Source organism: Lepidochelys kempii, chromosome 4 (genome assembly GCF_965140265.1).
Source record: "Lepidochelys kempii isolate rLepKem1 chromosome 4, rLepKem1.hap2, whole genome shotgun sequence".
Lineage (NCBI taxonomy): Eukaryota > Metazoa > Chordata > Testudines > Cheloniidae > Lepidochelys > Lepidochelys kempii.
In genome coordinates this window covers 79,322,010-79,334,535 of record NC_133259.1, presented here as the reverse complement: position 1 = coordinate 79,334,535, position 12,526 = coordinate 79,322,010, and the positions used below count along the sequence as shown (strand labels likewise).

The following is a 12,526-nucleotide window of genomic DNA, read 5'->3' as shown; positions in this document are numbered from 1 at the left end:
CTGCTCCCCAGCAGGAGCTCGCGGGTTGGCTTAAAATGGCTCACAGGCCAGATCCAGCCTGTGGGCCATAGTTTGCCCTCCTCTGTACTAATGCAACAGTTCAATGTGTCTGACAAATCAGGGAGTCTTGCAATAACCTATCTCTTCCTTCTGATATGGAGTTGTAGGACACCCCCACCTTGATGGCAGTACTGAGGAGCAGGTGATAGTTGCCAATCCTCCTGATGTTTGCCAAGTAGTAGAGGTGACAACAGAGTGTGATGAGCAGCCCCTCAGCATGAGTCAGCTGTACCCTCTGCAGATCTCCCCAGTCTCCTCCTATGCAGGTAAGTCAAAAGAACTTTCACAAGATTCAGAAGAGCTCACCGGGTAGTGCTGGAATGTTACATAGGCCTAAAAAATTAGGCAGATACCACCATTGGGGAGGTGGTGGATGGTTTCTTTTCTTTGTACCTTAGGGTAGTTGACAGAGATTCTGAAACCCTTGTACTTCACTGATCATTTTTTTGGACGTGAGTTCTAATACTTCCAGGGGTGAAAGTAAGTTAGAGGACTTACCGGTACGTCGGAGTCCTGAACAGGGGGCGTGGCCTTAACCTAAAGAGGCAGGGCCTTAAATCCCCAGGCCCTTTAAATCTTGATTTAAAGGGCCAGGGCTCCAGCTGCGGTAGTGGCGGCTGGGAGCCTGGGGCCCTTTAAATCACCCCCGAGCTACCAGGTGCAGAGGCGGCTGGGAACCCCAGGGCTCGGGGGCGATTTAAAGGGCCCAGGGCTCCAGCTGCCGCTACCACAGCAGAGCCCCAGGCCCTTTAAATCACTGAGGAGCCCTGGGGGCTCCCAGCTGCCACTGCTACCCTGGGGCTCTGGCAGAGCTTTAAAGGGCCTGGGGCTCCACTGTGGTAGCGGCTGCCAGAGCCCCGAGCCCTTTAAATCCCCGCCTGAGCCCTGCTGCCCGAGCCCTGGGGTAGCGGTGGCCGGGCTCTGTCGGGGATTTAAAGGGCCCCAGGGCTCCAGCCGCCGCTACTGCCCCGGCCCTTTAAATCCACTCCGGAGCCCCGCCACCGCTACCCCAGGGCTCAGGAGGGGATTTAAAGGCCCCGGGCAGTAGCAGCGGCTGGAGCTCTGGGGCCCTTTAAATCCCCGCCGGAGCCCCACCGCCACTACCCCAGGGCTTTAAATTGCCCTCTGGGAAAGCCGGTCCCGGTACAGCGCACCGGCTCTTACAGGTACGCCGTACCGGGGCGTACTGGCTTACTTTCACCTCTGAATACTTCCAAGTATCTTCCCTAGTTTCACACTGGGAAGCCAGAAAGCAACATCTATCTTAGGAGGGAAACATAAGTAACTAATGGAATTTAACTAATGGCAATTAAGTAACTAATGGAAAGTAAACCTTTGTAGGTGCAAAATCAGTTAAGGATGCACATCTTTTATTAGAGAGAAAGTGTCAACTTAAAATGATGTAGATTGAAAGCTTGTCTCTCTCACCAACAGAAGTTGGTCCAATAAAAGAGATTACCTCACTCACCTTGTCTCCTTATGCTGCAATCAAGTTTCTTTCTCTAAAACACCTTTGATTATAAAAGGTGAAAGACAGTTAAAAATCCAGTGTTTCTGCCACTATTTATACTGTTTTTTTTCTTTCTGTATTTTTCTCAGCTTGAACTGAAAATCAATGAAGTTAGTTTCACTTTTTTGACATTTTAGTATCGCTTTCAGATTCTTAGTGCTGCAGTTTTGGGGCTTTAGATGCTGATGGAGAATGTTTGTTTAAAAACAACTGTTTTCATTGGATATTTTCCATATGGAAACATTTCTACATTTTATAAAAGCTTGTTTTTACAACATGTAAACATTGGCCCAAATTTAAGTTGACAGTGTTTACTATTCCTGCCTTATAGAACTGATGTTGTTTTTAGAGTTATCACATTTGCTCTTCATCCCACGATTTCTCTTGATTAGTCACTATCATTGGATTACAGATGAATCCTATTTTAAGAGGCCCGGGAAGCATAATGGCCTGTTTTCTCTTCCCCTTCTCTCCCTGCACAGCCTTATTTTTACATATTGTATCTCCCACTATTCACTCCAGTTTTCTTTAACGTTTATCATACTGTAAAGCAAGAAAAGTTGTATGTACAGTATATTTTGTCCATTTACTGTTTGCATGTAATTCACATTTACTAATTGTCCCATGGATTGTCCCATGTAATAATTACAGGGAACAAGGAGCCAGATACTGCTAGCCTTACTTGTGTGAATAGAAGCTTGTTCCACAAGTGGCTTCAATGGAACAATTCCTGGAAAAAGGTGCTTTTTAACATGAGAAGGGCTAGCAGAATGTATCCCTGAATAGTCTAAACTACATTTCATTATTACTTATTTTTAATCAACCAAAATATTGAAATGTAGTGATCGTAATCATTACAAAATGTAGTTTGTTAAATCTGAAGGCACATTTGAAAGCTTTAGTTTCTAAGGTGCCTGAAGCAAATACTAGACTAAGGAAATCTAGACTGAGTATTTCATAGTCTCGTTGGGTGTGGATGGAAATACATTGCCAACATTCCACTAGTGCTCTTGCTCAGTGGTTCTAAAGTTATAGTTTGTGGAGCCTCAGAACAGATAGACATGGTGGAGAATTGGGAGATGGGCCACAGAGCTGAGCACTATAGATACTTTGACATGGAGGCCCACATCCTCAAAGGTATTTGGGTACTTAACTCCCATTGAAATCAATGGGATTTAGGCACCGATATAACTTTAAGGATCTGGGCCTAAACTCTTTGGGGTAGGGACTGTCTCTTTGCTATGTGTCTGCACAGTGTCTAGCACAAAGGGGCTGGAGCCTCTAGGCACTTCAGCTGATGATAATGTCACTGTGCAAGTGTGGAATTGGGAGTTGCAGAGGGGAGGCTGTCTCTGTTGCAGAGGTCTGCAGAATGGCAAAGCTGGACAGTTACTGATCTAAACATACTTGAAAGGTGGCAACAGTCTGAGACACAACATGCCCTTCATTTTTGCACAGTTGTCAACTAGCTTACAAGCCTTCGGAGGGCACGGGTAGAAACAGAAATGTTTATCATTTTAAACGGTCATTAATATTACACTGGTCTGGGTGTGACTTATTACTCTCTCTAAAAAAGAAAAGGAGGACTTGTGGCACCTTAGAGACTAACCAGTTTATTTGAGCATAAGCTTTCGTGAGCTACAGCTCACTTCATCAGATCGTGAGCTGTAGCTCACGAAAGCTTATGCTCAAATAAATGGGTTAGTCTCTAAGGTGCCACAAGTCCTCCTTTTCTTTTTGTGAATACAGACTAACACGGCTGTTACTCTGAAACCTGTCATTACTCTCTCTGTGGCTTTATCTTTCAACCATTAGGCAAATTAGTTCCAGACACATTTTTATAGAAAATATTTTTATCTTAATGTTAGGGTGAATAGCATCATGTTCTCTTGGAATCACCTCCAGCATTGCTCTGTCACATGCTGATATATGATCATCATGGCCACTGTGGTTAGTCTGTAATGGCCTGAGCTTCAGCAGGGCTTTGGGAGGAGGATGTTATAAAATGTATTACTAATGGAAGATCGGGCCTTAGAAACATTTGTCTGTCTGTCAAATGCTTCTTGCACAACTTTCCCAGTATAACTGAACATGACAAAAATGCTTCTCTTAACCTCTGCCAAAGAATCTGAATAAATAATATGAGTACATAGAAAATATGTGGAACTAGATCTTCGGATGTGCAGCATCTGCTTTGCACCACTCCACTGTCATGAAGCAGCCCTATGGTCAGCTATGCTGGCTATGGGAGGATCACCCAAGAGTAGGCACATCCTCCAGTGTTCGTGAAAATGAGGCACAGTTGTGGTGTCCCTCTGCATTGCTGATTCTCAGCTGTTGTACTGGAATTGTGGGAGTCTTCAGGATGTTCTAACTCCATGACGGGGGATCAGCCTGGTGCACAGCTAGTTCAGGCTTGGGTAAACATGAAGGTGACTTAATGCCACCTTTCTACTTCATGAGTGCATTTCATGGCAGCAGACAAGGATCTGGCCCAGGATTTTTTTTAAGCATACAAATGATTCACAGGATAGGAATCCCTGTGCGTTTTATGTTAGGGCTGCCACCAATCCTGAAATTCATAGGATAATCTCACTTCTCCTGGCTCTACTTTGCACTGTGCAAATCCAAATGGTACAAACATTCAAGAGTCCCAGGTTTGTTTTGGACCTTGCAATAGCATGGTGTGGCAGAGTAATGCACAAGGGATGTGCCTGATACATCCTATGTGCATACTGTATGCGTGAAAAGGCCACCTCATTATGCAGTGACTTACCATGATAACAATTATTTTATCACTGCTACAAAACAGTGGTCTGAGGTACACAAAAATGTTTTCTTGCAAAAACCCATCTACCTCCTTTTTGAAGCTGTTCAAGCAAACCCCCACCTATTGCCCTCATTTGCTAGCCTCATTCTTTGCTTACCTCATCTTGCTGACAGTAATTCAAATAGTCTTGCAGCCTCTCTTTCCTTTTGAATTTTGTGCATCCCAGTGATCTTCTCCCCTTGCCAGTGCTGGAACCTTCTCTTGCTCAGGCTTTTGATAATATATAAACATTGAGGACAGATTCCTTCTTGTTTGCATGACAAAATTCTTTATTACCACACATTTCTGTACATCAGCGTATCTGTTTCATGTCTCCATATGAATTCTTTCTATCCATGTCATTCCCAAATTGTGCCCCTCATCTTCTATACAGATTGTTCTCCTGCCTTCCCTTTCCTAGCTTGTAGTTTGGTTTAATTGCAAAAACCATCTTGCGGCAACTCTGTTTATCCAGGTCAGCACATGTGAGGTTGTACAAAGTCCTAATCCTTATCAGAATAACTATTCTGCTACAGCTGTTTTTATATAACTCCCTCATGTGGATAGGTTATGCTGCAATAAAGTGACTTTTCCAGAATGCAATGATCCCATCTATTTGCTTAGCCCTGTATGTGTCTATGGCCCACTCACCCCCACTCAGTTACAGTGTGTGCATTTGGGTTAGGAGACAGGAACACGGATGTGATGAGAAGTGTGGAGGTGGAGGCATTGTGTGTGTATGGGGGGGGATGATAAGAGGCATGTGTGAGTACAGTGCTCAGGGGAAGTATGGGAGGGCTATATGTGTGTGAAGGTGCAGTGGTTGGTGGGATTATGGCAGGTGTGTGTGGGGAGGGGGAGGTGCAGTGGGGGGATGAGGAGAGGGGTGTGTGTGTAGAGGTGCAGTGGTTAGGGGGTGAGGAGAGGGTGTGTGTGCATGCGTGTGAATAGAGGTACAGTGCTTGGGGAGCTGATGGCAGGAGTGTGTGTACGTGGAGGTGCAGTGATCGAGAGGATGATTATAGGTGGGGGGCAAGGAAGGTACAGCAGTTGTGGGGATCATAAAAGGGATGTGTGTGGAGATTCAGTGATGGAGGGGCTTGGGTTGGGATATTAAGGGCAAGAGAAGGATGAAATAAGAGTAAATGAGAACAAATTCTATAGTAGCAGTAACAAAATATGTTACAGAAGACTAGACCTTGAGGCTGAAAGTTTAGATAGAAATTATCAAGTGAAAGCATCTTTATCTCTCTTTGGGTGCAGTCGTGAACAGTGATAAAGCAAAGGAAAGGATTTTGCAACATTTTAGCTACACCATAAAAAGATAGCAAACACAGTGGTGAAGGAAAATAAAGTCTCTTCTTTTGCCCATAAGGTTAAGCAGTGATAAGCCCCTTGTGCATCTGCTTCTCTTTAACATTTCCTACATCTAGTGTAGTCTATTTTCCTGTTTTAAGTGCACAGGCTTGTTTATCGTGTTAACCTTTTTTATTTCACTCTGTTCAGGTGCTCACAGGTTCAGCAAGCTGTTTTATATAGGCCTCATGTTACAAGTCTGGAGTCAATCCATGCATGTTTGATTTATTTATTTATTTATTTATTTGTGTGTTTCTTTTAATCTTTGCTAGCTCTAGAAGAAGTTATAGTGACCTATTTCTTAGCAGTGGATATTGTCTGTTTAGATGGATTTTGATACTTCAGGTAGAATGATGCCAACTTTCATTTTTACTTCCATTTTGTCCAACAGAAAGTGAAACGACGGACAGTATTCCCAGTGATGAAGAAAATGCAGAGGTAAGCACTTGGTTTTATAGTGCTCAGGAGAAATTCTTCAGGTACTAAAGTGACACATATTGTGGAGGTTCTTTCCCATTGTCCCCACCAAAATACATTTCTACACAGTCAGTATTAATTTTAATAGTGGAGGGAGGGCTGTATGGAGACGAATGTTCAGATGCTTGTAGAATGAAGTTGATGTGTGTTTTAAAAACACACACACACACACACACACAAACTTCATGATCTCTCAAAATTAGAAGTAAACTAATTTGTACAGGAAAATCAAAAATGTGCTTTGGAGAGATGTCAACTGTGGAAACAAATTTCTTTATACAGGAGGGGCTTTGTGCATGCGTGTGTGTTATGGCTCAGTGCTTTCTGGGTAGCTTAGTATTTTATCATGGTTGCAAGCAGCCTTGTTTGGATTTTCTTGTATGTTGTCTGGGCTCACACAATAGCAGGAAATGGTGATCTTGATGATGGAGACTTTTGCAAATGTGGTGCATGTTGAGCTTTCCTGACGAGTTTGTCCTCATGCTTTGAATGAAAAGAAATCAAAGGAAATAATATATAACCACCAAATATTGTGTGGAGCTATTGCTTGTGACCTAACAGAACCCATGGAACAATTTTTCATTTGCAGCTCTAATTTTGCATGTGCTGAATAGATGCGTGCACATCTATTTGTGCATGTAAATCTCAGCTTTATATGTGAAGATTATGTAATTGGACATAAAAATTCATATGTATATTAGAGACATGGCTGAAATTTGGCTTCAGGATTCCAGCTTCATATTCATGAAAGACTTCCCTGCAAGACCCTTTTCTTGCTCAGTTTAAAAAAAAAAAAAAAAAAGTTGGAATCCTTTCGGTGGGAGAATTCCGTTATGAAGTCAAAAATGAGCAGCAACATTAACTCTGCTCTCAGTGTACATACTTGAACGTTAAATAAGCTCTTCATCTCTCATCCTCCTGAAGGGGGAGGGGAGCTTGGGGGAGCACTTACCCAGCTAATGACATTTAATACCATAAAAAGAAGTGAAAATTCTCTAAGGATGTAAAAATAGCACCTTGCAGGGTAGTGTGCTGGAGTACGGCTGAGCTGCTACTTGCTGCCAGAAGGAGGGTTGGCTTTAGTAGGGCATGAATAAGGAAAGTGACCCTAAAACATTGCTGGTCCTGTGGGCCATATTTTCCATCCTGCTGCTGCAGGAAGAGGAGAACAAAACTCAGCAGACACCCCTAGGACAGTCTGAACAAGCTGGGGATGAAAAATGTCTCTACTTGCTTCTCAGTGCAGGGCTTAGCACTAGTTCTATAGTAAGATTACCCTGCTCCCCAGTCTCACAGAATTCCCCTCCTGGGTGTGCACTGATGTTCCGCATTCATTAGGGGATGGAGCAGATCTCTGTGGCATGATCGCCTACAGGCCGCGTAGATATCCGAGTGGATAGCCCATGAAAGAATAATGCTAGCAGAGTTAACAGCCACTGGATTCTGTTCTGTGCTGGCTAAGGAAAGACGTCATCTGTGTTTAGGCACTTGACTTCTGTGGGTGACCAAACTTCCCCTGAATTCAGGGACTGAAACCCTTGCCCATTCCAAGGAGGAGGGAATCCCCTGACAGACCAATGGGGGGAAATTTTGAACTTTGAAGCTCAGAGTTCCTTGCCCCACTGCCCATTTTTCCAGAATAACTGAGAGTATGGCCTTTGTTTTCCATCAGCAGGGTAAATTATGCAGAGGAACACCTAGACTTCAGAGAGTGGGATTGGAGGGAGAAGAAATCACAAAGTCACACATAAAAGGCTAGAAGCACAGGTTTTAGTAGCCATTCCTTACTACATGGTCCTTTATTTGGCTACAACACCGTAATGAAATTTAGGGCATGACTGAAAGAGAGAAGAGAGCAGCCTCTGTATCAGTTATATTAGCAGGAGTAGTTTACAAAATCACATTCACTGACAGTTTTTTTTTCTTTTCAGGGTCGGCTTCATTGGCAAAAGAAAAACATTGAAGGCAAACAGTATCTGAGCAACCTGGGTATGAGGAACACGTCTCATATTCTTCCCAGTATGGCTACTTTTGTGACTTCCAACAAGCCTGACCTCCAGGTCACCATCAAAGAAGAAAGCTCCCCACTGCCTTACAACAGCTCCTGGCCCCCCTTCCCAGCTATCCCTCTCCCACAAGTGGTGTCTTCAGCTTCTGCCAGCAGCAGCAGGCCAGACCATGAGACACGGGCTAGTGTCATCAAGAAAACATCAGACATCACCCAGTCGAGAGTCAAGAGCTGCTAAGCCTTTGACTGTGTCTCTTTAGTTTTGGTTTGTTTTTGTATTTTATGTCTCTCTAGAAGAGGTGCAACTCTGACGCACATTAGACAAATCTAAGGGAAAGCCTTGACCATATAGAACATTGCTGTGTCCGACTCCAGTACTGGAGCTTTTTAACTCAGGACTCCAGCCCTCAGTATGTATACCTGAAACCAGATGGATTTCCAAGGTTACTGCATAGGAAAAACAGAACTTTGGCCCACTTATATAAGTTCCAGTACTTCATAAGAGGACCAACAACCACAAGGGAAGTGGTGTTGCTGCACTTCTTGCAGTCAAGGCTGTGATGGAACTGAAAGCCTCAGAATGGAAGAGAAAATGTGAACTAGCTGGAATTTTTTTTAAATACAAAAAAATCTATTGTGAATATGTACATAGTGCAGTACTAGCAACGTTGCAGTCTGCTTCTGCACCTTATTAAAAAGCACTTACGAAAAGGCCTTTTATTACCTTGCTCTAATGAATGGCACATTCAAAGCCCCCTCCCATCTTTATTCTTTTCCAAGGCTATTCTTTCTAACAAGCCTTGAGCAGTAGGGGAAAGAAAAGGAAGGTAAACCTTCCTATATGGATTTCACACATTAAGACTGCTTTTCTCGTGTTTGTTTCTAATCTGCTATGCTTGAATGCCGCGTGGTACAATAGGAAGAAAAATATTACAGAGATATTATGCAAATTCCCAGATTTCAAGAAGAAAAAAATACTCTAATTCTAACCAGAGCAGGCTTTTTTATTTTTTATACAGGGGAATATTTTATTCAAAGTAAAATTCTAAAGTGAATATAATTGTTTTTTTTTAAAATCTTTTCTACAGCAAATTTATAATTTTAAGATTCAGTTCTTGGTGGGTTATCAGCAGTTATTACATCCTTGTGGCACATTTTTTTAATTTTGTAAAGGTGAAATAGCTTTTATGAGCTCATGTAGCAATCAGATTATCCTGTGGATTGATAATAAATATGATATAGTTAATTTTTAATAATCCTCTTATTTGTCATTTTTTAATCTTATCCACACTGCTTGGGCTTTTAGGATGAAAGATGAGGGTGAAGGGTGTCACATCTCATAATGGAAAACTGGGATTAGCCTTTGCTTTAGAATCAAGAACTATCCTGTACATTGTGAATGAAATGGGAAGTACTGTGGGACAACTGCAGCACAGCACAGATAGAAAGAGCAACTGGGACTTAAAGGCAATATGGTCCAATGGTCAGGGCACCAGACTGGTAATCAGGAGACCAGGGCTCTGTTCCCAACTCTGCTACTGACCTGTTGTGTCTCTCTGTCTCTGTTTCCCTGTCTATAAAATGGGGATAGTGATATTTTTTAAGTCCTCTGAGTAATAATAATATATTATTAGTGGACTGAACACAGGATTGGCAGCCATGTAAATACCATGCTGGGTTCTGATCCAGGTCATTACGAAAAGGAGGTTTGGATAGTGGGGGTTCTGATCTGTAGGATTCTGCTATATCAGTAACTCAATGCCACGTCACACCCTCAGTCCTTAGCACCACTGTCCGTGTGAAGTGCAGCTTACAAATCCATGGCACAACACAGCTGATGTTCTAATGAGTGATCTTGGGCAAGAACTTATTTTGCCTCCGTAAACTCAGATGAGGAGGGTTATAGAAAAAATAATGCAGCTCAAGGCTTTTCTGAGATAGCTTTGTGGGACCTCCCCTTGCATGATCTCAGCAGCACAGAAAAAGAGCTCTTTGGAGTCCCAGGAAGAGAGGGCAATGGTGCTGTAAATAGTGGGGGAGATCCAAATCCCAAAGGCTACTCCATGCATGGATCTAGGAAAATGGACGTGGGTCTCCATTTTTACTAAGGCCCAGAGCCACAAAGCTGCTTAGGCACTTACATCTGGGTTTAGTCCCCTACATCCCAGGTTTAGGCATCACTGTGCTCCAGAAAAACCTCTGTTCAGCTGCTACCTCACCCTGTAGGTGCCTAAATTTTCACTGTAAAAGTTCCTTAGGTACCTACGGTTCTGTCTGTGGACATGAGCGCTGCTGCCTTACGCTAGGCATCCAGATGCCTGTCTCCTCCCTAAGCTGCAGCACAATCCTGAAATTGGGGTGCCAAGCCTGGCAATGCCCACGACACCTGCAGAAACCTGATTCAGTAGGCATGCCCAGAGCATGGCAATGCCCAAATGCCTTTGTGGTTCTGGGCCTTAGTCAGTCACTTCTCAGGGGAAATTCCCATTGAAGTGAAGCAGCTGAGACTGTGTTTCTTTGATTTTTGCAAAAGATTAAGAATAACCAAAAAAAACCCCACCCTGAATCAAAGGCAAGTTTCCCCCTCTCACCAAATCCCTGTTTCTTTAGCAAGTGGGAAAAGGGACAGTTAACCAGATTTTGTTTTTAAAAGGTAGGTATGTGATAGAATCATAGTCTTTAAGGTCAGAAGGGACCATTATGATCTTGCTTGTTAGAGTAATGCTACTCCCCTGCTGCTCTGGTTGCAAACACAGAGCTCTAGGGGAGGAAAAAAACGATGGCAACATCTTGACTTTAGTCAGCAAAACCATTTCTCAAATTAAATAACATTTCCTAATAAGCAGAATGTGTATGGAAACCTAATGCACAGAGTAACCAGCTGAGGAAGAGGAGGCTAACTGCCCACAGATGGCATAATAAACTGGGTTTTGTATGGCACCTTCAGGCCTTCACCCAGGGCAGCTAAGCTCAGTGCCACCTGGTTGTCACTTAGTTTTACAGCTAGGTTAAAGAAGGCAAAAGGGTTTGTTTTGAGCTGTTAAAGTGACTTACCTGTGATCATAAGGGGTGCTAGATTCAGCCTTGGCATAACGCGACTGATGGAACAATTTGCACAGAGCTGAATATGCCCAGGTGTGTCTACGGGTCACTCAGGTCAGACTCCAGATGCTGCTGAGTCCCAGGCCTTTGCACTAAGCACTAGCCCAGAGGGTCCCAAACTTTTTCCCTCAGGCCCACCTCTGCAGCTACAATAGGCTCCGTGGCCCACTATCAACACACCTCTGTCAGGGAGAGAGGTCCCAGGGGGCACGCACAGCCCATCACCTCAGGAGGGATCAGGGCCAGCGAGCAGGTGAAGGGGCCAGGTAGGTGTCACAGCCAACCCCTGCATACATCTTCCATCTCAGCACCTCACTGAGTGCCTTGCACCTGGTAGCCCTGCCCTAGTCAACCACCCACCACCCTGGCACGCCTCACAGGCACCCACCTGCCCGAGAATGAGGGAAGGGCTCGAGGGCCACCAGTGCTGGGCAGAGCTAGGCACTCTGGCTGGGCCTGACTGTTACCTTGATGGTCCCAATCACAGGGTTGTAGACTCCAGGCCATGAGCAGTGGGTACTGCAGGCCAGGGGAAGCTAAGCCTCCCCGAAAAGCCACGTGTTGCCCCCAGCTCATGTGCTGCCTCGAGGCCCCTTCCTGCTTCCCACTCTTTCCCCTGTGGCCCCAGCCCAGGCTGCTCCTCTTCCCAGAAGCAGGCGGGGGCTAGGGTGGGCCAGCCAATGGCCAGGGACTCGGGGTGGCTGGGGCCAGTGCTTGGGCTGCCCGGTGCTGGGGCCGCCTGGTGCTGCGGGGCTGGGGATGCTCAGCCAGAGGGGCCTGGGGCTGGGGTGAGGGGGCCAGCAGCTTTGGCTTAGGGCTCTGGCAATGGCAGGAGGGGCGGTGCCTTGGGCAGAAGGGATGGGGGCTAGCCTCCGCTTCACACACTGCCCATACTACAGGCAAAAACAGCAAAACCACTGAGGCCTGGTCCCTAGGCCAGGGGTGGGCAAACTTTTTGGCCCAAGGGCCACATCTGGGAATAGAAATTGTATGGCGGGCCATGAATGCTCACAAAATTGGGGTTGGGGTGAGGGCTCTGGGGTGGGGCCAGAAATGAGTTCAGGGTGTGGGAAGGGGCTCCGGGTTGGGGCGGAAGAGTGGAGTGCGGGGGGTGGGGTGGGGAGTGAGGGCTCTGGGGGTGAGAGGTTTGGGGTGTAGGAGGGTTCTCTGGGCTGGGACAGAGGGATTCGGAGGGCAGAGCTGG

General features: G+C 45.1%; 1 protein-coding gene across 10 annotated transcripts in view; it reads left to right on the top strand.

The window, feature by feature from the left end:
• Window positions 1-9,476, top strand: part of IRF2 (interferon regulatory factor 2) — a 65,208-nt gene extending 55,732 nt beyond the window's left edge. For 8 of the 10 annotated variants that reach the window (XM_073341787.1, XM_073341779.1, XM_073341780.1 and 5 more), the window contains 3 exons: window positions 162-326; window positions 6,127-6,173; window positions 8,144-9,476. In XM_073341787.1, the coding sequence (XP_073197888.1) occupies window positions 162-326; window positions 6,127-6,173; window positions 8,144-8,458 (527 nt within the window). In that variant the 3' untranslated portion in view covers window positions 8,459-9,476. The remainder of the gene's footprint in view (window positions 1-161; window positions 327-6,126; window positions 6,174-8,143) is intronic. The other 2 variants (XM_073341786.1, XM_073341778.1) reach the window with 1 other exon arrangement.
• Window positions 9,477-12,526: the final 3,050 nt, after the last annotated feature.